This window comes from Microcaecilia unicolor, chromosome 10 (assembly GCF_901765095.1).
Source record: "Microcaecilia unicolor chromosome 10, aMicUni1.1, whole genome shotgun sequence".
NCBI classification, from domain to species: Eukaryota; Metazoa; Chordata; class Amphibia; order Gymnophiona; family Siphonopidae; genus Microcaecilia; species Microcaecilia unicolor.
The window spans coordinates 157,851,485-157,877,270 of NC_044040.1; the positions used below are offsets into that span (position 1 = coordinate 157,851,485).

General features: G+C 43.2%; 1 protein-coding gene across 3 annotated transcripts in view; it reads right to left on the minus strand.

The window, feature by feature from the left end:
- Positions 1-11,963: 11,963 nt before the first annotated feature.
- RBP2 (retinol binding protein 2) overlaps positions 11,964-25,786 on the minus strand; it is a 77,372-nt gene continuing 63,549 nt past the window's right edge. For all 3 annotated transcript variants that reach the window (XM_030216460.1, XM_030216461.1, XM_030216462.1), the window contains one exon: positions 11,964-12,165. In XM_030216460.1, the coding sequence (XP_030072320.1) occupies positions 12,112-12,165 (54 nt within the window). In that variant the 3' untranslated portion in view covers positions 11,964-12,111. The remainder of the gene's footprint in view (positions 12,166-25,786) is intronic.

A 25,786-nucleotide genomic window follows, 5' to 3' on the forward strand; every position in this document is an offset into this window, starting at 1 on the left:
CTTACTGCCATTTCTTTACTCTATAACACCTTTCAAGTATTTGAAAGCCTGTATCATGTCTCCTCTGTCCCTACACTCCTTGAGAGTATGCATATTTAGGATCTCCACTCTCTTCTCATTTGTCTTTTGATGCATCCATATACTTCTACCGCCTCACAATTACAAAACATACATATCAAATCTTTATTAAACTCATAGTATTATACTTAACACACATTTTCTCACAAGAACCAAAATGTCTCAGCCCCACTAAACTTCGCACTGGAGCAATCAACAACTGAAGTCCAAATACTCCATCAAATTCTTCACTGCAACCATATAGCAAATCTAAGTCTGTATTCCATTTAGGACTACAAAAACAGGTTTTCTTCATCAATCACTTGCCACAACAACCTGCAATCTCATAATTCCCTAACTGTCCCACATAAAGGTTCAAGTCTAGTGGGGCTGAGACATTTTGGTTCTTGTGAGGAAATGTGTGTTAAGTTTTAGTGTGAGGTGGTAGAAGTAAATGGTGTGAAGCCCCGCCCAGTGTATCCACCGGACCTCTAGTCCCCATATAGCTGGCTTGGGGGGGGGGGGGGGGGGTTGGGGTTCCTGCTTCTGTAGGGGGCTGTATTGGGGGGAATGGGAGGCCTGCTAGCATGCAAATTCATGCTGGACATAAGTACATAAGCATTGCCATGCTGGGACAGACCAAGGGTCCATCGAGCCCAGCATCCTGTCACCAACAGCGGCCAAAAGAACAAGCAATTTGTCCCGCCCATCCTAGAAATACTGCATTATTCCCTCGTCCATTCAATAACATTCTATGGCTTCTTCCTCCAGGGCTCATCATTCCTCCCCAATGGTCTGCAAACCCTAACGCCAGCTCTGAGCTGGCCTAGGATTTGCCGTGGACAGTGAGCCAATGTTTGGCATGCTGCTCGCTGATCATTGGGGAGGAATATGTTTAGCATGCATTTGCATGCTACTTGTGCTAAGAGGCCTGTTTAGCATGCATTTGCATGCTAGTTGTGGTCAAAGCCCACGAGCACATTGTTTCACATGCTTGGGGGCTATGATCATGGGGCGGTAGCAAACGCGGGCGCTTGTATGGCGCTAATAGCCTCTAGTGCCTGTGTTTGCTTCTGATCATCGGCCCATTAGGCAGAAATTTTGGCAGGTATATGTGTACATATGCTATTCTGAACATTTACATGTATAACAGGTGCATAAATGTTAGCACCGGGATACATGACAGACTTGATCGACCTACCAATGAGAAATACATCCGAATTAACACGTATCTACCTAAATCTACAAAGGTCTGCAAAGGTCTCAAATATAAATCAACCTACGCAGCCAGTTTCTCCTACATCAGTACACAACTGTGGAACGAACTGCCAAGGGCCTTGAAAACCACGAACAACCAACTATACTTCAGAAAATCACTAAAAACTCACCTGTTCAAAAAGGCATATCCTTCTGACCCAACATAAATGACTGATTCCTGCGACACAACATGACTAAAGATCGTAACTCCTCAGCTAAACGAATCTTTTATGTGGCTATACCACATGATCCTATTCTACCTCAACATAACTCTGTAATTGTTTTATCCCGGAGCCTGTAAAACACCTCTCTGGCGCTATGTAAGCCATATTGAGCCTGCAAATAGGTGGGAAAATGTGGGATACAAATGTAACAAATAAAAATAAATAAAAATCTGGAAAAGTCAAAGTAATCCAAGAGACCAAGTATAATCTCTGATATGGGAATAGATATGAAAACTGGACAGGTTAGATAGGCCTTGCCATCACATTCTGTGTTTCTGTGTAATAGATCACCCGGTTAAAGTGCCTTTCTTCTTCTTAATGACCTTTAATGGGATATTGTTATAAAGGCTTCCTACATGAAAAGGCCTTTTTTAAACCCAGATACACTAACCGCTGTTAGCATATCCTCTGGCAATGAGTTCCTCCTCTTTGTTTTAAAAGTATTTCCATGTAATTTCATTGAGTGTCCCCTAGTCTTTGTACTTTTTGAAAGAGTGAAAGATTGATTTACTTTTACCCGTTCTATTCTGCGGACTTCTTTTACAAAGCCGCACTAGCAATTCCTGTGCAGGAAATGAGAGAAAGCACATTCAATCACTATCTCGGCTTTGTAAAAGAAACCCTGTGTGTGTGTTCTGTGTAGTTGTTCCTTGAGACATAGTTTAGGCAAGGCAGGGGCAGCAATGTGATGCACCCACTTCTACTATAATAAAACTCACCCTCAACGTTCTGAAGACAACGTTCTGAAGTCACTCAGTCACTCCCTGAAGGGTTCATGGATTCATGGTGGTGAAGCCACTCCACTGACCCGTGCCCTGCCTTCGCGTCAAACGTCATGACGACGAGGGCGGAAAACATACAGTAAACTAAAGGAAGGGATCGCAACCAAGCAGGTGGAGGAGTTTCCCTACTCCTCCCCCTGCCTAGGAAACGCAGGCTACCAACCTCCCGACCCACCCGTGGAAAAAATCTGGAGGGAAACCACCTCCAAAGCTCCGGAGTCGAACACCCCTCCCCCAAGCCACCCACCAAAGCTCCGGAGTAGAAGCCCCGCCCACAGAATGCTGGAGGTCCAACACCCACCCCCTGCGCCGCCCCCCAAAGCTGCAGTTCAAAAGAAGCCCCGCCCACAGAATGCAGGAGGTGCAACACCCCCCCGCAATACCCCCCCTAAGCCACCCACCGTCGCATTGCTTTGCCGGCGGAGGAACCGAAACCCCGCCAGCACAAGTCCTGTCTGCTGACTACGGCGTCATCTTCGGCGTTGCTAACCTGTGCAGGCAGGGCTTCTGTGCGTCTGACGTCCTGCACGTGCAGGACGTCAAATGCACAGAACCCCACCCTGCACAGGCTAGCAACGCCGAAGATCATTGGAGTGAGACTCAGCAGACAACACAGGACTTCTGCTGGCGGGATTTTGGGTCCCCCGCCAGCAAAACTACGCGACGGTGGGTGAGATGGCGGCGGGCGGGTGCATCGCGGTGGGTGGGATGGCGGGGGGGGGGGTGCATCGCACGGAGGAGGCGCTTCCTTCGTTCTTCTTCAAAGCAGGATCCACCCCCACAAAACTGAACTATACAACACACACTCACTCACTCACTCTCTCTCTCATCTGGCAGCGCTTCCTGAACCCCCCCCCCCCCCCCCCACACACACACACTTACTCACTCTCATTTGGCCACACTTCCTCAACGCCCCCCCAACACACACACACACACACAAACAAACACACACACACTCTCATCTGCCAGCGCTTCCTGAAACCCCTGCCCCCCCCCCCCCCCCCCCCACATTCATTCATCTGGCAGTGGTTCCTGGAGGAGTGGAGGAGTAGCCTAGTGGTTAGGGTGGTGGACTTTGGTCCTGGGGAACTGAGGAACTGAGTTCAATTCTCACTTCAGGCACAGGCAGCTCCTTGTGACTCTGGGCAAGTCACTTAACCCTCCATTGCCCCATGTAAGCCGCATTGAGCCTGCCATGAGTGGGAAAGTGCGGGGTACAAATGTAACAAAAAAACAACCCCCCCCCCCACACACACTCACACACACACTCACTCTCATTTGGCCACACTTCCTCAACGCCCCCCCCCCCCCCAACACACACACACTCTCTCATCTGGCAGCGCTTCCTGAAATGCCTGCCCCCCCCCCACACACACACACTCACTCACTCACTCATCTGGCAACCCCCCCCCCCCACCACACACACACACACTCTCATATGGCATCGCTTTCTGAACCCCCCCCCCACACACACACACACTCTCATCTGGCAGCGCTTCCTGAACCCCCCCCCACACACACACACATTCTCATGTGGAAACGCTTGACAAAACTCACCCCACACACACACACACACACACTCACTCATCTGGCAGCACCACACACCCCTCTTCTGCCAAGCTGAAACCCCCAACACACACACCCCCACACACACCCCTCCAACACACACACACACTCACTCTCACTCTCATCTGGCAGCGCTTCCTGAACCCCCTCCCCCCCACACACACTCTCTCTCTCTCATCTGCCAGCGCTTCCTGAAACCCCTGTCCCCCCCCACACACACTCACTCACTAATCTGGCAGCCGTTCCTGAACCCCCCCCCCCACACACACACACACACTTACTCACTCTCATTTGGCCCCGCTTCCTGAACCCTCCCCCCCCCCCACACACACACTCTCACTCTTCTGCCAGTGCTTCCTGAACCCACGCCCCAAACACATACACTCACTCTCATCTGGAAATGCTTAATAAACCGCCCCCCCCCCCCACACACACACTCACTCACTCACTCATCTGGCAGCACTTCCTGAACCCCACACCCCTCTTCTTTCAAGCTGAACCCCCCAACATACCCACACAACACACACACACACTCTCTCATCTGGCAGCGCTTCCTGAAACCCCATACACACACACTCACTCACTCACTCTCTCATCTGGCAGCACTTCCTGAACCCCCCCCCCCCACACACACACACACACACTCTCTCTCATCTGGCAGCGCTTCCTGAAACCCCATACACACACACACACACACACACACACACACACTCTCTCTCTCTCTCTCTCTCTCTCTCTCATCTGGCAGCGCTTCCTGAACCCCCTGCCCTCCCCCCCCCCACACACACACTCACTCACTCTGTCATCTGACATCGCTTCCTGAACCCCCCCCCCCCCACACACACACACACACTCACTCTGTCACTCGCATCTGGTAGCGCTTCCTGAACCCCCCCGCACCCCTCTTCTTCTAAGCTGAACCCCCCCAACACATCCCCCCCCACACTCTCTCTCTCACTCTCCCCCTCCTCCAGCACACCAATTGCTTGGGTGCAGTGGCGGGAATCTCAGACAACAGAGAGAGAGGGGGGGCCTGACACCAGAGAGAGAGAGAGGAAGGGAGGTATCTCTGTCACACACACACTCTCTCTCTCTCTCACATACAATGTCTTTCTGTCTCTCACTCTCACACACTCTGTCTCACACTGTATCACATTCACTCTCTATGTGTCACACAGTCACTCACACACTCGCTTGGTCTCATACACTCACCCTCACAGAGAAACTGTGTCTCACACACACTCTCTCTCGCACACACACACACTCTCTCTCACACTGTGTCTCACATACGCACTTGCACACACTCTCATTCTCACACACACACTCTCACAGACACACTCACACCCAGACTCACTCTCTCTCACACACACACTCACACTTTCACTCTCTCTCTCACACACAGTCACTCTCACATACACTCTCCCAAACATACACACTCCGAGGAAAACCTTGCTAGCGCCCATTTCATTTGTGTCAGAAACGGGCCTTTTTACTAGTATTGAATAAACTATGTGATTACATGTATACAGAACATGCACACATTTATAGCTTAATAGGTATAACCATGTGTTTCAGCTTTTGTGGTCTGGATTTGGGTATCTATTTTATAAAAACACACGGGTACCTATTTTATCTTTTTAAAATAGGCACCATTTTATAAAATCAGGTCCTAAAAGTGAATATAAGGCAATAGGGCTTGACTAGGGCAGGTTTATTTTTTTATAAGTAAGAAAAAAAGGTTCTTGTAATGATTCTTTCTGCTGTTTGCCACAACTTATGCTTAGCTGACAGGCACATGATTTATCAAGCAGTGAACGCCTGATGAATTACAAGGGTATTTGCCATGGAAGTGTCTAGAAAATATGTAACTGTAAGGGTTTCAAGCAGGTGAAACCATTCCTGGCAGGGCCTTGCCAACACGGCAAGCAAGGTAAGCACGGCAGGAGGGCGCCGTCCTCTGGGGGGCGCCCCGCCGCGCCATGCTTACCTCGCCCTCTCCCATGTCCCAAATGCCCGCCCTCATCTCCCCCCCCCCCCAACAAGATCCCTTTTAAATTTACCTCTGTCTGGCAGTGAAGGCTCAGCGTCAGTGAAGGAGGTGGCGCTCCCGACGTCTCTACTAGTCTTCCCTTCACTCAGTGTTCCGCCTTCTTCTGATGTCAAGGGAATTACGTCAGAAGAAGGCGGGACATTGAGCGAAGGGAAGACTAGTAGAGACGTCGGGAGCGCCGCCTCCTTCACTGACGCTGCGCCTTCGCTGCCGGACGGAGGTAAATTTAAACGGGATCTTGGGGGGGGGGAGAAGAGGGCGGGCAGTTGGGACATGGGAGCGGGAGGGCAGGGGAGAGAGGAGCGTGGATGGGAGGGCAGCGATCACCTTCACAGGGGGGGAGGGGGTGCGCGCGCCAACTGTTCGTCTGCGGGGGGGGGGGCGCCAACTGATCCTCTGCAGGGGGGCGCCACAGACCCTTGGCACGGCCCTGATTCCTGGTCTTTCATAACTGTGACAGTGGGCTACTACATATGACTTTATTGTTAGCTGTAACTGATTCAAGCTGTTATGAATTTCATTGCAAAGTGCATATTTGTCCATTCCTTTTTTTACCTACTGCTTTCACTGTTTATTCCAATCACTGTGGTTTAATCGTAGGCTGTTTGTACTTTGATCTGTGGTAATGTGCTCCATTATTTCACTTATGGAGGCTGACGCAGTATATAAAAATAAATGCTTAATTCCTTGAAAATGTTATAGATAATACAGCAAAACATGCTTCAGTGAAGCAACAGCAGTTTAGCATGAAAATTGGCAAAGGCCTCTATTATAGAGGTCTTTTATTTAAAAAGAAATCTAACCTTTTTTGTTTGTTTTGGGAATAATGCAGTGGTGGAGTTAGCTTTTCAATATATTTTGAAGTAGAGCTCGTTAGCCCTTGATGAAACTGGGTAGTAAATTGCTCTGCTAATTAAAGTACTGCAAGTTGGGCACTGCTGGTGATTGCTATGAGGAGAGAACAGCAAAATTAAAAAGGCTGGAAATATCAAATATTCCAAAATCTGTTTGATTAGTTTATAGTACCAATTGCAGGTTTAAATCAAATCCTAAACAGTAATCTTAGTCATACCTTTCTGGATCTGTAGTGTGGGCATGTTTTACAAATACCACAACTGTTTTTCAATATAAGGAAGTCTGCTACAGTCACTGTGATTTGCCAGTTGTCAGAATGGAGTTCTCTGTGGTCTATTGATGCCTCGTTTTCTATCGATTCTCCTTAATCCCTATCCTGCCATATAAATACGGAATATATTAACCCTGCAAGACTATAATTCTCAGTGGTTAAAATTCTTGCCTTAATTGGCACTGAATTACCTTAAGGTTTTGGGTTTTTGTTTTTTATCCCTGGAAGCCAATTAGCACCCTTAATGGTATATTGGGTTTTGGAGTTACTATGTTTCAGTAATTAAGCTTAGTTAAACATGAGCGTGATCGGTATGCCTGTTGTGACTTACGGTAAAATGAAATATAGTAGTACAATTAAATTTACACTAATGCTAAGCAAAATGAACCCGTATGCTCATTATTGTAATTCTATACATCTTACAGGATATGCAACCTTGTGTGGATCCACACAGATAAGCAAATATAAGGATACAATGAATGAATAATACAAATTATACAGATGCAGTAAATAAGGTTAAATGGCCATTTCTCTCAATGGAGGAAGGTGAATAGTGGAGTTCTGCAGGGATCTGTACTGGAACCAGTGCAATTTAACATATTTATAAATGATATGGAAATTGGAACGACGAGTAATGTTATTAAATTTGCAGATGACACAAAACTATTCAAGGTTGTTAAAACATATGCGGACTGTGATAAATTGCAGGAAGACAGTAGGAACTTGAAGACTGGGCATCCAAATGACAGATGAAATTTAATGTGGACAAATGCAAAGCGATGCACATTGGGAAGAATAATCCGAATCATAATTACCTGATGGTAGGGTCCACCTTGGGGGTCAGCACCCAAGAAAAAGATCTAGGTGTCGTTGTAGACACTATGCTGAAATCTTCTGCCCAGTGTGCAACAGCGGCCAAAAAAGCGACCAGGATGCTAGGAATTATTAGGAAAGGGATGGTAAATAAGACCAAGAATACTATAATGCTTCTGTATTGTTCCATTGTGCCACCTCACCTTAAGTATTGCGTTCAGTTCTGGTCACTATATCTCAAAAAAGATATAGCAGAATTAGAAAAGGTTCAAAGAACAGCAACCAAAATGGTAAAGGGGATGGAACTTCTCTCATATGAGGAAAGGCTAAAGAGGCTAGGGCTCTTCAGCTTGGAAAAGAGATGGCTTGGGGGGGGGGGGGGGAAGATAAGATTGAGGTCTACAAAATCCTGAGTGGTGTAGAACGAGTAGAAGTGAATCGATCTTTTACTCTTTCAAAAAGTACAAAGAGCAGGGGGACACTCAAGGAAGTTACATGGAAATATTTTAAAACAAATAGAAGGAAAGTTTTTGTTTCTCAATGAATAGTTAAGCTCTGGAACTCTTTGTCGGAGGATATAGTAACAACAGTTAATGTATCTAGGTTTAAAAAAGGTTTTGATAAGTTCCTGGACTAAAAGTCCATAGTCTGCTATTGAAACAGACATGGGGAAGCCACTGCTTGCCCTGGGCTTGGTAGCATGGAATGTTGCCACTATTTGGGTTTCTGTCAGGTACTTGTGACCTGGATTGACCACTGCTAGAAACCAGATACTGGGCTAGATGGACCATTGGTCTGACCCATTATGGCTATTCTTATGTTCTTAAGAAGTCCCTGCCCCCATATTTTGAACACCTTACCATACTGCCCCACCTTCATCTTCATGATTCATAGGAAGTTGCTTGATATCCAAAGAAAAAATAGTCCCTATGTGCAACCCCCCAAATCCTCCTCCCACCTGTCTGATGATCTGAGAATGAAGCCCTCAATCTCAACTCCCTCAATCCTCAGAAAAGCTTCCAGTGCTGAGCCAGCAGGAAGATATAAACTTACCTCTTACTATCTAGCCCTGTTCTGAGAGACATACTGGATGCTGGACCTGTAAGTGACAATCTTGATTTTTCTTTATGGCTCAGCTGGTGGGCTGGGAAGACGTTTAGGGCCATTTTTTTTTTGTTTGTTTGTCTTAGTTCAGGTAGGTTGTGGTAATTTTTTGTCATTAGTGGGGCAATTCCATTACTAGGCGCTAACATTTTTGCACATGCTTCCCCCCTACTTCTATAACCTTAGCGCCTAAATGTAAGCACCATTTGTGCACTAAGCTTATAATATGCTCATATTCATGCACATAAGTACCAGGCGCATGCTCAGCGGTTTTCTATAACTTTAGAGTGCTAATTACATAGCTTTTAAAAGCAAGGGGTCATACACAGGGGATATGTATGGGCATGTCAAACATTTATACGTGTAGTTTATAGAATATTCAAAACTTTTATCACACTCGCTATTAGAACACCATTTCAATTTATTTTATATATAAGTAATAGACCAGTAGAAGTGATATTCCTTCAATGACTGCTGGAAAATCATCACTTTATATTATCATCAGTCCATATATTTTTAAATCAATTTTATATCTTTTTATCATTCCTTCAGTCTCTTATCTTGCTTATAAAACATTTGAATCTTATTTATGTAAAAATGATTCACTTATCTTGCTTCATCTTGGGGAAGTATATGCTGACACGAATTTATGTTTCGCCTTTGGCTGTTTCAAGGCTCTTTCCTCTTATTCCGACTACTCCATGCTTCTTATATTCAATGCCAAGCACTGAGTAGTCAGAAAGAATAAGGGGAAAGGGCCTTGAAACAGCCAAAGATGAAACATGAATTCATGTTAGCATATACTTCCCCAAGATGAAGCAAGATAAGTGAATCATTTTTACATAAATAAGATTAAAAATTTGTATAAGCAAGATAAAAAACACAAAAAAATGATAAAAAGATACAAAATTGATTTAAAAAATTTATGGACAGATGATGATATAAAATTATGATTTTCCAGCAGCCATTGAAGGAATATCACTTCTGCTAGTCTATTACCTATATACTACTACTACTACTTATCATTTCTCAAGCACTACTAGACGTACGCAGCGCTGTACACTTGAACATGAAGAGACAGTCCCTGCTCGACAGAGCTTACAATCTAATTAGGACAGATAGATTGAAGTGGTTTTTGATAGTGGATATGATGCTAGAATTGAATATTCTATAACCTACAGTGGAGGCAGTACATGCAGATCTCTCTCATAAATATTCATTGCGATTATCCTGAAAACCTGACTGGCTGGGGTGCCTCCAGGACCAGGTTTGGGAACCACTGGTGTAAGTGGACTTGCCTAAATGTTAGTACGTAAATATTGACTTACTTTAGTATTCTATAACAGTATCTGAGCACCCAGATGCTGTTATAGAATTTGCATTCAGCGAAGTGCATTTTGGTACCTAATGTTTTGTAGGATTGTCCCCTACATGAATAAATGTTTAGAATACTGGTATTTACATACGTAAGTACACACCTAAATGCATAAATGCTAGCATGCCACCTAAGTGCTATTCCACAAATATCCATTTAACTTACATAACATGTATTTGCAAGGGGGCATGCATGGGGTGGAGCATGGGTGGAGGTCTCACTTATGTGTGTAATTTACATAATATGTGCATTGCTTTATTGTTGGTCTAACTGCTCCTAAATACTAGGGCATCAATATTCAAAGCGATTTAACCAGCAAGAAACAGTTCCTGGCTGATTAAGGCTATCTGCTAATTTTCAGTTTCACTTAACTAATTAGTGCTGCTGAAAATAACTGGTTAGCACCAAACTGCAAACTGGCTATTTTGGGGGCATTCTGAGGATGGAGGACAATTGGCCAGTTAAGTGCTGATATTCTGCACTTAACTGGCCAGGTTAACTGCATAAATAGGACTGCATAAAAGTTAGCCCTTTCTTTATGTGGTAACCCATAGCTGCTTAAGTGCTGAATATTGGACTTAGCCAGCTATTCTTTAGCTGGGTCAACAAAACCAAATATTCAGTGTCAAAGCCTGGACCTGGCCCCTCATTGATATTCAAGGCCGAAATAAAACAGGCTATCACCAAGCCACAGACAACCATTTGATGTGGGATGCTTTCATGTGTTTTTCACTGATCTTTCCCTCCTCCTGCCTCCATCTCCCCTCCCGCTCTTCTCCTTACTCTGTCCCTGCTATTTGCTTCACCTGTTCTACCTGTATAGTATGAATTGTTGTGCAACTTTCCTGTCTTATAGTGTAGTCCTTTTTCCTACCTTATTTTGTTATATTATTTTATGTACACTGACCAGGTCTGCCATTTAGTTTGGGCAGTATATTAAATTTTAATAACTATAAACTATCCAGGTTTAACTGGTGGCGGCAGCAAGGGCTCAGAGGGTCTGGGGGTTCAGTGCTTCCTCCCTCTGCACACTACAGCCCTCTGGGATGGCCCACTTTGAAGGGCCCTGGTGGTCTAGTTGCCTCTTTGGGGGCAGGAAAGAATCCAACTCTTTCCTACCCACTGCACTGCTCCGTCTGGCACTGCCACATCTTCAAAATGGCTGCCGAGACTTCTTGCAGCATCTCACAAGACAGCTGCAGGAAGTCTCAGCAGCCATTAAGAAGAAGCAGCGGTGCCGGGTAGAGAAGCAGCATTGGGCAGGAAAGAGTGGAGTTCTTTCCTGCCCCCCTAAGAGGCCACTAGACCATCAGGGCCATTCAAGGGAGGCCCAGGTGGGCTGTGGTGTGCAAGGGGGAGGGTGCTGGAAACAAAGGTGGGGGCCCGATGATCTCCTGTGCTCAAGGGTCCAGATCACTGTCAGTCCACCCCTAGCGCATGGCCATTAATGCAAAAAACATAAACAGTCCATATTTATGTCTGTGGTAAAAATGGCATTAGCATGTGGGAAAAACCTGTGTTAAGTGTGCGCTAAGGTCACGTTTTGCCTCAGCTTAGTAAAGGGGCTCCTTGATTAGCTAAAATAACTTTTCTATTAACCATTGTACACTGAAGTTTCTAGTTGTCTTTATTTTTTGTCTCCATTTACAAAATAACAAAGAGTGTATAAATGCTTCACAACAAGGCCAAATAACCTCTGATACAGCTTTTTTTATAATACAAAAAACAATGTTTTATGATGTAATGTTCAGTACTGTTTAATTTTTCTTCTTAAATACTTGTAGGCACACCTGATCTTCACAAGTCAGCTCCTGCAATGAGAAAGCAAAGTGTGAATCAAAAATGTATAATAGATCTTTCTAGTTTTGTCTTAAATACTGCATCAGGACAGTGGATAGATAGGTGCTTAGCCTATAGCTAAAAGACAGATTATAGAACACATAGAGCCAACTGAAACACTTATGGATGGTGCACGCTTCCTATCTAGATTGAGGAACTATAATTAGCACAAAAAGAATTCCTTAATTAGCAATTCAGGTTTATCATTGTGTAAGTTTCCTTTACACAGGTCAACAGTGACCCGAAGGGGGTCATTCTATAAGAAGCCACCTAGTTTTGGGCAACAGAAGCACACCTAGATAGCTGTATTCATGGGTGTAGTTTTTTTTTTTTGGGGGGGGGCAGTGCCCCCCCAAATGGCTTGCCACCTCCTGACCCGAGTGGTGCAGCATCTCCCTCTCTCCTTCCACCCCCTTCCCTGCAGATTCTGGTAATAGCACTCCCTTTCCCATCCTCTCCTCCTCTTCCCTATCCCTCCTTTGGCCTACAGTCTTCAAGGTGTCTGGACCGGTTCAGGGCTGCCAGCAGCGTTAGCAATGTAAGCACACTGCCTTCAGCCTGCCCCGGAAGCCTTCTCTCTTGTAGCATCCTGCCTACAGGTACTTTTCTCTGTCCCTAGGGGGCTCACAATCTAAGTTTTTTGTACCTGGGTCAATGGAAGGTTAAGTGACTAGTCCAAGGTCACAAGGCGCTGCAGTGGGAATTGAACCCAGGTTGCCAGGATCAAAGCCTGCTGTACTAACCATTAGGCTACTCCTCCACTCCATCTAAAAAGGGGATGTGGCCAGGGGCATGTCAGAGGCGTTTGCAAGTGGAATTTGACCTAAGCGCATCTAACTTGGGTGCCGGTATTTATATCTGGTTTCAGCAAACGTAAGTCAAGCGCCCAAAAGTTAGGCACAGAATCCACACCTAAGCGCTATTCTAATAAGGCATGCACCCTTTATAGAATAGTGCTTAGCACCAAATTTTTTGGACACCTAAGTTCCAGCATCATTTAGTGCACCCATTACAGCAGGTCAGTGACTGATATAAAGGTCTACCTAAGTGTATCATTCAACATTCACAACTGTTGGTATTGTATAAATTGAGCAAAATGTATGACCACTTGCCCATGGCCCACCCATGCTTCGCCTATGTGTATGCCCCCTTGCAGTTATGAACTAACCCCCAAATTCTATAAACCCAAGCTAAAGTTCTGCATGCAAATCAGCATGCATAGCCAATTTCTGCATGGAACTTAATTGGGTACCAAGCCAATCAGCGCCGAAAATTGGATGTTAACAAGCAATTATCCATACTAATTGGCACTAATTAGGATTTACATGCATAGCTTGCTAAGCGTATTCTATAAAGTGATGCACATAAATCGTACCACGCAGATCTAAAAGGGGTCATGGCCATGGGAAGGACATGGGTGGATCATGGCCGGTTCTAAAATTTACACACATTGTTATAGAGTATGCCTGATACATGCCTAAATTAGTTTTGTGCTTTTACACCAGGTTTTAGTTGATATACATGGCTGTGAATAAATTAGTCGCATTATATGTATTCTATAAACCACACCTCCATTACCACCGACTGAACTGGAATCTGACGCAATACTGCTTGCACCCTTCCAGTTAAATAATCACCAAACTTCCCAGCAGTCAAATCACCAACAGAGAAAGAACACTGCTTAGCCTGAATGAGAAAGCAAACAGTTTGAAATAGCTCATGTGGAGGATTTATAGCACCAGAAATCTTCTCCCTGAAATACTACTACTACTTATCATTTCTATAGTGCTACTAGGCGTATGCAGCGCTATAAAATTTTAGCTTGTTCACATCCTGAAGTGTATTCATGTAAACAAATTTTATAACATTCATAAACATCCAAATCCTTAAATTTCCTCCACAACATTTTTCCTCCACAACATTTAAATGGAATGTAACTCTTTCCTCAAAATCTTAACAAGGTTAAAAGTCTCTCAAAGAAATCCTGAGACAAAAAACAAAAAAAACAAAACAAGATCAATAACATGCCCTGCAATGTGAGTAACATTGTATACAAGCTGCTTACAAGAACAAACTGCAAAAATATCAAATAATAATCTTTTTTTAAATATATCAAAATTAGAGTTAAAAAGAATATTAAAATCAGCAGAAGAAAGGAAATGCTGATGCCCATATACAAGTCATTGGTGATGCCCAAATATTTTGTGCAAGACAAGTTCAGATTGATTCTTCAAGCCTTAATATTGATTAAGTTGGATTATTATAATGTGATTTACTTGGGATGTAAAAGCTTACAGAAAAAGCTGCAGACAATACAAAACACAGCTATATGATTTATCTGTTGTCTCAAAAAGTTTAACAGGGTATCACCGTTGTCCCCAGGATTCTATATAGCGTGGTTTATGTTGTGTGTGCAAATTCAGTTATATTCTGGATTTACACATGCAACTTAACTAGTTAACTTAACTAGTTAACAAGACAGTCAGCACCAATAATTGCCAATTAACAAGCAATTAGTGACACTAATTGGTTTTAATTAGAATTTACACTCATAACTGTCTAAATGTATTCTGTAACAGCATATTCTATAAACCGTGCAGAAATTTTAGGCGTACTCTAAAAAGTACGCCTAAATTTAGGTGTACTTTAATGAATACAACTAGGCATATTTTTTTAAGCATCAATTTTTTTAGGCATGATATATAGAATCTAGCCCTATATATCCAGCTTCACTGGTTGCCAATTGAGGAAAGGATAATCTTAAGTTTCTTGTTTAGTATTTAAAATAATTCAGGGATTTGCCCCAGCATATATGTTTTCATTGATCACAGTTTTGATTTCAAGCTATGACAAAAGGAATTTTCTAAAGCTATCTCTTCCATCTTTTAAGGGTTTTCGTTTTAAGAACGTTTTTTCTGGTCTATTTTCCTACCAAGTTGCTAACGCTTGGAACAGTCTACCAACATCTGTGATTGGTCTTTCTTGTTATCCCCTTTTTAAGATGTAAGTGATTTCATGTTAGATTTTTAATTACTGAGAGGCCCTTTTACAGAGCTGTGGTAAGCCCAACGCAGCTTATCATTCACTCTTCTGGGACTACCACCGGCCCAATGTGGCCATTGGCGGTAGTCTCGCCCTGAGTGCGCACCATTTACGGGGGAAAAAGAAAACCCCCAGAAATGGCTTGCGCGGAAGTAACCCGGCAATAATTGGGCATTGCTGCACGCTGCCCGGTTACAGCTGAGTTAGTGCGGGAGCCCTTATTGCCACATGGCCATGTGTGTCTGGGGTCTTTTTACCCACAGTGGCAAAATGGCACCGACAACCAATAGTAACATTTTCATGGGGTCAAGCTGCCCCAAAGAGAGGCTAAGGTTGTTATTGTATGCTCTGCATGACACCTCCACTTTGAGCCTTGGCAGCACACTGCTTTACTAGTGAAAGCGGTACACTATAAAGGCAAACAGTGCATAGTCATTGCAGACTAGTGTTTTTGAACTGAGACACTTCAGTGAACCACATAAAGCTGTAAAAATGAAAAATGTAATCAAATTATCCAGTAATGGTATGGTTTTGCATACTCTGATTAAAGCAGCATATCATAATTTGTTAGAACTGGAGCAACAAGGGAATTGATAAAAGGACAGGTTAGAAAATAACATGAAACTGTACTGTGACAGACTGGTGTAAAAATAAATTGCTACTCTCCTTGGTTGCCAGATAGTAACTATGGCATCTGTAGTCTAATAGTTTAGAATTTTCTGAAGTAGAATTCTTGGCAGCTCTAGCATGAGTCTATTTGTCCATTGTCTTGGGATCCAAGTTTAGCTTTGCATCTGAACTTCCCTTCCACAGAGGGATGGTAATTTTCAAAGCTATTCCCATGGGTAAAATGTTGTTTTACCCATGGAAGAGGGTTATTTGAAAATATCGTATCTGAGCACAGGTAAAAGAATGTGCATCATGGCACAGCATGACACTCATTATCAAAAGAGAAAAATGTCTTAAAAGTGGCAGATGGATGCTTTTTCACGGGAAAATGTCCAAGTTATGAATTCAAAATTCAGATTTGAGACAGTTTTCCTGCCCGTCATCTAAATCACAAGGGGGCATGTTGGGGTTGCATTTTGCACAGGATTTGGGTGGGCTCAGAATTTGGACATTTTTCAGGGATAATGGCACAAGATTAAAATGTCTAGGGCAAAAATTGGGATGGTTTTTAACTGGACCTGTTTCAATCACGACTAAGTCACAAAAGGTGCCCTAACTGTCCAGCTGAGCACTGGAGGGACAAAGACATGATACCCCTCAATCCTCCAGTGCTCACTGATCCCCTACCACCTCCCAAAGATTTGACAGTGACAGTAAATACCAGGCTCTGTGACAGCTTCAGATATTAATGGCCATTCCTATTAGTGCAGCAAGCTAGTTCCAAGTATAGGCTAGTGGTTAGCGCAGTGGACTGTAGAAGAAGGAGCCCAGGTCAATATCCCACTGTAACTTACCCCCTAATTCTATAAAAGTCACCAAAACTTGTGTGCACAAATTTGGGTACATGCTCAATTTAATTGAATAATGAGCTAATTAGCACCAATAATTGGCTTTTTAACAAGAAATTCTTGACACTAAATAGATTCAATTAGCATTCACGCACAATCTGAAAAAGGGAACATGGAAATAGAAGGGTCATGGGTGTAACGGGGGCATTCCTAAAATTAATGTGCATTGTTAAAGAATAATGGGGATACAAACCTAATGTGGGTGTATTCATTTGCACCATGTTTCAGTTGGTGTAAATGGCCAAGCCTAAAGTTAGGTGCAATTCTCAGGCCTAAGTGCCATTCTATAAATTATGCCTAACTTTAAGCACATCTTATAGAATAGCGCTTTTTGGCACCAATTTTTTGGGTGCCATATATAGAATCTAGCCCCTGTGGTGGAAATTGTGAGCCTTCCAAACCCACAAAATTCCAACTGTGCCTGTAGATAGGAGACATCTGAAGAGTACTGATAGAACTGAAGAATGAACTTGCAGAACTATTGTTAATAATATGTAATTTATCTTTAAAATTGAGCATGATACCGGAAGATTGGAGGGTGGCCAATGTAATGCCGATTTTTAAAAAAGGTTCCAGAGGAGATCCAGGAAATTATAGACTGGTGAGCCTGACGTCGGTGCTGGGCAAAATGGTAGAGACTATTATAAAGAATAAAATTACAGAGCATATTCAAAAGCACGGATTAATGAGACAAAGCCAACATGGATTTAGTGAACCGAAATCTTGCCTCACCAATCTATTGCATTTCTTTGAAGGGGTGAACAAGCATGTGGATAAAGGTGAGCCAGCCGATATTGTGTATCTGGATTTTCAAAAGACGTTTAAACAAAGTACCTCATGAAAGACTCCAGAGGAAATTGGAAAGTCATGGGATAGGAGATAGTGTCCTATTGTGGATTAAAAACATTTTTGGTCTGTGCCCTGGAAATGGCAAGGACAAGATCAAGTATACATATGTAGTATTGCATCATATCTTATGCTATAAATTTATCTTGTTGGGCAAACTGGATGGCCGTACAGGTCTTTATCTGCAGTTATCTTCTATGTATGTTAAATAAGATCCTCTATGCAGTAAACCATGAGAAAGAGGAATATACTGCATATGTATTTCCAGTTCAGCTGCAGTAGTGAAAACAATCATTCATAGTCCCAAGATAGCAAGAACCTTGATGATAATATTTTCCAAGAGTCTAATTATATCATCAGAGTACATAGTAAATTATGGTAGATAAAATTAAATTGGCTCATCCAATCTGCACAATTGTGATGTCTCCTATTGAGTGGAGGAAGACCCTAATGGTTAGACCAGGGAATCTAGGGCTCAAATCCTGCTGACGCTTCATGTGACCTTGGGCAATTCACTTAACTCTTCATTGCCTCAGGTAGAAACATGAAGGAAAATTCTAGAACTGTGTAGAGAGAGTGGGTGTTTCTGCAGTGATCAGCGTAGCTACATCACCGCATGCTGACTGTTTAGCACGTGAGCCCTTACCACCTACAATACAAGTGGCGGTAAGGGCTCATGCGCTAATCATTTTAATGGCCGCGCATTAACGGCAATATTAGTGTATGAAAAACCACCAAAAAACAAACGGGGTAAAAATTACTAAGTGAAAGGGAAATTAAAGTAACATATACAAACTATTCCCAACCCATATCCATAATAATTTATTTACTATTTATGCATTCTTGTATTCCACTATTATCCAAAAGCTAGTTTTGGTTCAAAGTGGCTTACAACTACATTTAGTGGGGTTACGTTTGTGCTTTGCAGTGTGAAAAGGACATCTGTAGTTTGTGTAGTTATTTAACAGAGTTTGTGGAGAGATAGATTCAGCGGGGAGGTAATTGGTAGTTTTGTAGTTAGTTGTAGAATTTTTTGAAGAGATAGGTTTTCATGTCTTTCCTGAATTGGAGGAGGTTAGTAATGCATCTTATGGCTTTTGGTATTGAGTTCCACCATTTGAAGCCCAGGTAGCTAAGGCATGCTGTGTATATGGTTTTGTAGATAATGTTTCTGCAGTTGGGTAGGTATAGTAGTGGGTAGTTCCTGGTTTCTGGGCTTGCATTTCTTAGGGATAACTCGATCATGTCCAGCATATATTCAGGTGCCATTCCAAAAAGTATTTTGAAGATTAGGGTGCTTGTTTTGAAAAGTAGTCTTGCCTTGATTGGTAGCCAGTGTAGATTTTCTAATAGTGGGGTTGCTCTCTCATATTTTGATTTCTTGAAGATCAGTCTTGCTGCCATGTTCTGGATTGTTTGTAGGGATTTTAGTGCATTTTCCTTGCACCCTACATATACTGCATTATTTATTTTTGTTACATTTGTACCCCACGCTTTCCCACTCATGGCAGGCTCAATGCGGTTTACATATTATATACAGGTACTTATTTGTACCTGGGGCAATGGAGGGTTAAGTGACTTGCCCAGAGTCACAAGGAGCTGCCTGTGCCTGAAGTGGGAATTGAACTCAGTTCCTCAGTTCCCCAGAACCAAAGTCCACCACCCTAACCACTAGGCCACTCCTCCACCCATAATCTAGTAGTTGCGACAATATCGTTGATTGGACTAGTAGCCTGAATGAGCATTTAGGGAAGTAGTTTCTTATCCTTCCCAGTTCCCATAGTGTTCTGAAGCACTTTGATTTAACTGCTGATATTTGATTATCCAGTGTTAGTTGTTTGTCGTGGATGATTCCTAGTATTTTTAGTTGCGATTTGATTTGGTATGTTGGTTGATTGTGAAGTTTTTGAAGGATATAGGATTGTGTGGGCTGGATAGAACCAGGAATTTGGTTTTGTCTCTGTTCAGTTTGAGCTTGAAAGTTGTTGCCCATTTTTCCATGAGGTCCAGGCCTTTTGAAAAAAACATTTGTCCAGCATGTTTGTGGTGCTGTTGTGGAAAGATATGAAGATTGTGACATCATCTACATATAAGAACAGGTAACATAGTAACATAGTAGATGATGGCAGAAAAAGTCCTGCACAGTCCATCCAGTCTGCCCAACAAGATAAACTCATATTTGCTACTTTTTGTGTATACCCTACCTTGATTTGTACCTGTCCTCTTCAGGGCACAGACCGTATAAGTCTGCCCAGCACTATCCCCGCCTCCCACCACCAGCTCTGGTACAGACCGTATAAGTCTGCCCAGCACTATCCTCGCCTCCCAACCACCAGCCCCGCCTCCCATCACCGGCTCTGCCACCCAATCTCGGCTAAGCTGCTGAGGATCCATTCCTTCTGAACAGGATTCCTTTATGTTTATCCCACGCATGTTTGAATTCCGTTACCGTTTTTATTTCCATCACCTCCTGTGGGAGGGCATTCCAAGCATCCACAACTCTCTCCATGAAGAAATACTTCCTGACATTTTTCTTGAGTCTGCCCCCCTTCAATCTCATTTCATGTCCTCTAGTTCTACCGCCTTCCCCATTTGTTCCAGTTTTTTGCTGCGTGGTGCCATCATGATGTTGAACAGTATCGGTGATATTGGCGATCCCTGTGGTACCCCATACTTGGAGATCCAAGGGGCATATATCTGGTTAGACATTTTTACTATATAGGATCTGGTCCTTAGGAAGCCATTGAACCAGTTTGCCACTGCCACTCTTATTCCCATGTTGTTGAGCAGTGTCACTAATGTAGTATGGTTTACTAAGTCAAATGCGCTCGACATATCGAACTGAAGTAGTAATACATTTTGCCCTTATCATATTATGTTTCTGAATTTTGTTATCAGGGTGTTTATGACCATCTCAGTGCTGTGTTGTGGTCTGAAACCTGATCGGGAGTTGTGGAGGATTGAGAATTTTGTCAGATGTTCTGTTAGTTGGTGTGTTAGAAGATCCTCCATCGTTTTGGTCAGTAGTGGTATTGAGGCCACTGGTCTGTAGTTCGTGATATCATGGATCTTGATGGTTGTGTTTTTGGGGGTAGGTGTGAATACTATAGTGCATTTGTAAGTTGGGAATTGGCCTAGTTCAAACATGTATGTGATGTGTTTGGTGTAGTACTTGATGAACTAGTCCGGTGGATTCTTCATCATGTGGTTGGGGCAATTGTCTAGTAGCCAGTTGTTAAAAAAAAAAAATCAATGATTAAAACCCCACAAGGGCAATTTTTGGTGGCTGCCTGTATTTGGGGTATAAAATCTGTGTCTATTAAGATGGATGCATTTTTAATTTAGGAACTGGTATATACATCTACATTTATATAGTATCATATTTTTATATGGAAAATCGTTATCATCTATTAATCCGGTGTATTTTTTGTTGTGTTTTAAGGGTCCTTTTACTAAGCTGCGGTAAGCACTGGCATCCTGCAGTAAAATCCTAATGTGCATGTACAAACTATGCATTAAATAAAATTCCTGAATTTTTCTCAGAGGGGGCATGCCTGGAAGGTGGAGAGTGGGCATGACAACACAAAATAGCATAGGATTAGCACATGAGCCCTTACCACCTACAAAATGGGTAGCGGTAAGGGCTCACATGCTAATTTTTGTGAAAGGCCATGTGTTAATGGCAACATTAGTGCATGGCCACTAATTGGGAAAATGGTCGATTTGCCATTTTCCCCACTCTCCGCCCCCCAGACATGCCCCCTAAGAGAAAAATAAATATTTTTTAGCATGCACACATTGGACTTTACTGCAGGACACTTCAGAACATCCTGCATTAAGCCCTTCCAAGTTGTGGTAAACGAGTGCTAACGAAGTGAAAGGAGCCCATAGTGCATATGTGCAAGAGGCATATTCATGGTGGAGCATGGGTGGGGCTCCCATGGAGGATTAACCTAATGGTTAGTGCAGCAGACCTTGATCCTGAGGATCTGGGCTTGATTCCCACTACAGCTCACTTAACCCTCCATCACTCCAGGTACAAATAAGTACCTGTATATACTATATAAATCACTTTGAATGTAGTTACAAAAAAAGACACAGAAAGGTGGTAAATCAAGTCCCATTCCCTTTCCTTTCCCTTATATGTTGTAAGGAGGAGGTAGAAGGAAGGCAGAGAAGAGCTGATAGTGACAATAAGCGGGGAAAGGAGAAAAACCCTCAGAGGGGGAAAGGGAGGAGGAGACTGATGAAAAGGGAAGAGAACTACAGAGCCCAGCAACACTTGCAAGGAAGGAGGGAACAAGAGAAACAGTACCACAACTCCCAGCAGGTAGTAGAATCAGGGGGTGATTGGGAGATGGAGGATAATCAGGGGGAGGAGCAGCATCTGGGAGAGAGGGTGGGGGAAGACTCCATGGAGTGGGAGGAGATTGAACTAGGAGAAGAAAGTGAAAGGAAAGAGGTGGGTGAGGAGCAAATGGAGTTCTTTTGCTCAGAACAAAGGGCGGTGGAAAAGGAAGAGACTGCAGAGAGAGAGAAGCCAGAGATTTGAGGCCGCTAAGGGACAATGCCTAGATGCGGTCTGGCTTCATGGACCAGTGGGAATTAATTACCTGAAGGAGGTCAGTCTGAACATTTGTGGGAGGTTGTCAGAGTGTTGGTGTCTGGCAAATGAGGGTGGTGAAAATGCCTCTAACTCCTAGGCAGTAGCAGAGAGGAGCGGAGGAATAGACTGAACCACAGGTTTTCCCAAGCCTTTAGCTAATTCTAAGACTGAACTGTTGTTTGTTTGGTGTGTTTGAAAAGTGAAGCAAAGTGCACGAAGACCAGCAGCTGTGGTACAGTGAACATACTGTTTTTCCCACTGGTACCGTGGTGTAATAAAGTACTCTGCAGGATAAATTTGGTACTGTGAATAATTACTTTTTTGCAAGTGAACAGAAGCAGTTCCTCTTAGGAGGTGGATTAGCCCCAATTGTGTGGGTGAAGACAGACAGCACGGAGAGGTGCAGGTCGAGAGCGGACAGCACGGAGAGGTGCTTGCTGACAATGTGCAACTTGCAGAACACTATAAGTCACATGTGTTCCTGATATATTTAGGCTCCTGCTCTATGGTTGATGTAACTACTGGCACCTAAATATTAGGCATGCTGATACTGGATTTATGTTGAAATCTAGGTGCCTAGGTTCTGTTTTAGAATAGGTACCTACAACAGAGCTTCGAGACGCCTAAATGGAGGTGCTCAGTTATGGACTTGCCCCCTCTGTGTTACTGCTGCCATTGTTTTAAAACTACCTAGTCATTTTCTTGCTCCCTTAGGACAGTATCATGACTTATTTCACATGGCATGGGCTCTGATTGGTTCTGCAATCATGTGTGGCATTACAGCTATTCAGGACCAGACCAGCGAGGTTGACATAATTTATGTCTTTCTTGATCAAATGACTTTCCCCAGAGGTACATAGAACCTATAGCTGATTAAAACTCATTAAAAATAGCAGTTTAACAGCCAAATATTTAATAGAGCAAGGTATTAATTCTTCTCTAGTACTTTTTGAACCCTGCAGGTAAACAAAAGGCACACCTTTCTTTTTAACTCTCCTATAACCCTAGCAAAGTCTTCACAATACCAACATATATATTTTCAGTACCTTTAGAGTTCTTTCTCCAAGCCCCGGTAAGAAGTGGCCAGCGCTGCTGTCAACACGTGGGTTTTCCATGCGCTGTGGCCACTTTTAGCCCGGTAGTAAAATGGCCGCCTTGCCATATTTTTTTGTAATGGCCACACACTAATTTGCCCATTAGTATGTGGCCATTACCATGGGATCCCTTACCGCCACCTATTTAGGAGGCGGTAAGGGCTCCTGCGCTACTCCTGCACTAATTGGATAGTGCGCAGTAATGTGCCCATGCTACCTGATTAGTGCAGGCACGCCTACTTTCTGCTCATGGGCACTCCTCCTGTGCTGGAAAATAAAAATTCTTTCTAATGCGGGATTAGAGCGCTGAGCATGAAGCTACCATGGGAAGCCTCGGCGCATCCTGCGTTAGGCCTACTGCGCCTTAGTAAAAGGGTCCCAAAGTTCATTAAAGTGATTGAGTTCTTTGTGGAGTCCTTAGAATCCAGTACGTCCTTTCTTCCTATAGTTCCTGTACTGTGTTTTATTTCCAGTTTTGAAATGAAAACAGAGAACTCAAAAGCTGAACATCAACCTCTTTTCTATCTACACTTCTTCCCTTGGTTCATTAATCTCATCCCATGGCTTTTCCTACCATCTCTATGCTGATGACTCCCAAATCTACCTTTCTACCCCTGATATCTCACCTTGCATCCAAACCAAAGTTTCAGCGTGCTTGTCTGACATTGCTGCCTGGATGTCTCAACGCCACCTGAAATTAAATATGACCAAAACCGAGCTTCTCATTTTCCCCCCCAAACCCACCTCCCCGCTCCCCCCGTTTTCTATTTCTGTTGATGGCTCTCTCATTCTCCCTGTCTCCTCAGCTCGAAACCTTGGGGTCATCTTTGACTCTTCTCTCTCCTTCTCTGCTCATATCCAGCAGACTGCCAAAACCTGTCGTTTCTTTCTTTACAACATCCGTAAAATCCGCCCCTTTCTTTCCGAGCACTCTACCAAAACCCTCATCCACACCCTTGTCACCTCTCGTTTAGACTACTGCAATCTGCTTCTTGCTGGCCTCCCACTTAGTCACCTCTCCCCTCTCCAGTCGGTTCAAAACTCTGCTGCCCGTCTCATCTTCCGCCAGGGTCGCTTTACTCATACTACCCCTCTCCTCAAGACCCTTCACTGGCTCCCTATCCGTTTTCGCATCCTGTTCAAACTTCTTCTACTAACCTATAAATGTATTCACTCTGCTGCTCCCCAGTATCTCTCCACACTCGTCCTTCCCTACACCCCTTCCCGTGCACTCCGCTCCATGGATAAATCCTTCTTATCTGTTCCCTTCTCCACTACTGCCAACTCCAGACTTCGCGCCTTCTGTCTCGCTGCACCCTACGCCTGGAATAAACTTCCTGAGCCCCTACGTCTTGCCCCATCCTTGGCCACCTTTAAATCCAGACTGAAAGCCCACCTCTTTAACATTGCTTTTGACTCGTAACCACTCGCCTCCACCTACCCTCCTCTCTTCCTTCCCGTTCACATTAATTGATTTGACTTGCTTACTTTATTTATTTTTTGTCTATTAGATTGTAAGCTCTTTGAGCAGGGACTGTCTTTCTTCTATGTTTGTGCAGCGCTGCGTATGCCTTGTAGCGCTATAGAAATGCTAAATAGTAGTAGTAGTAACCAGCTCTGTCTCTTTATGCTCTGTGTACAAACCGTGGAATGCTAGTAACATGGTAAAACTCCTGCCTAGGGTGACAAACCTAGTGCATAACCAAATAAATATCTTTATTACCTGTAGTGAAAAAGTATGAAGGTAATATGTGTTGAAAACAAATTATTGTTCCAAACAAAGATATTACTAGAACATTGGATATTTTCCACATAATTACCCAATGATTTTTCAGAATACATTATCTGATTTTAGTTAAGAATAGAGAATGTGCAGTGCAAAGTACATACTCTGCTACTGCCACATCCCTGCTGGCATCTCTGATTGTCTTCCTCAGGCGTCCTTATCCTTATGTAACCCCTCATTTATTTCTTCCTGTCTCCAATGCCACTTTTATTTCCACTGCAAGCCATATCAGTGTTTCTTTTCAGATCACCATTTTGTAAGGTATCTTTTAGTTTATCTCAATGCAGCAGAACTAAAACTGTCTAAAAAAAATTGGAACAATTTTTCTGGTCAGGCTTATGCTTAGTGAACCATACTTACCAGAGCTGTGTTTTACAGGACCAAAACTAGGTCTGTATTTACAAAGATATGTTTCTAAATAGATTTTTTTTTTTTTTACAGTGGATCTCTCTTGCATACATATCCTGTATCTATAAGAAAATGAGCACCTACAGGGAGTAATTTTCTAAAGCATTTTCCATAGGTAAAACATGCTTTATTTGTGGAAATGTGAAATTGCATGGTTAAATGTGCACGTATTAACAGAGATGCGTAGTAATGAAGTACTTGTACTTCATTACAGTACCTTTACTTGTAACAAGTTACATTATTTTCCAATACTTTTTACTTGTAACTCGTTACAAATAAGCTGTACTTTTGTAC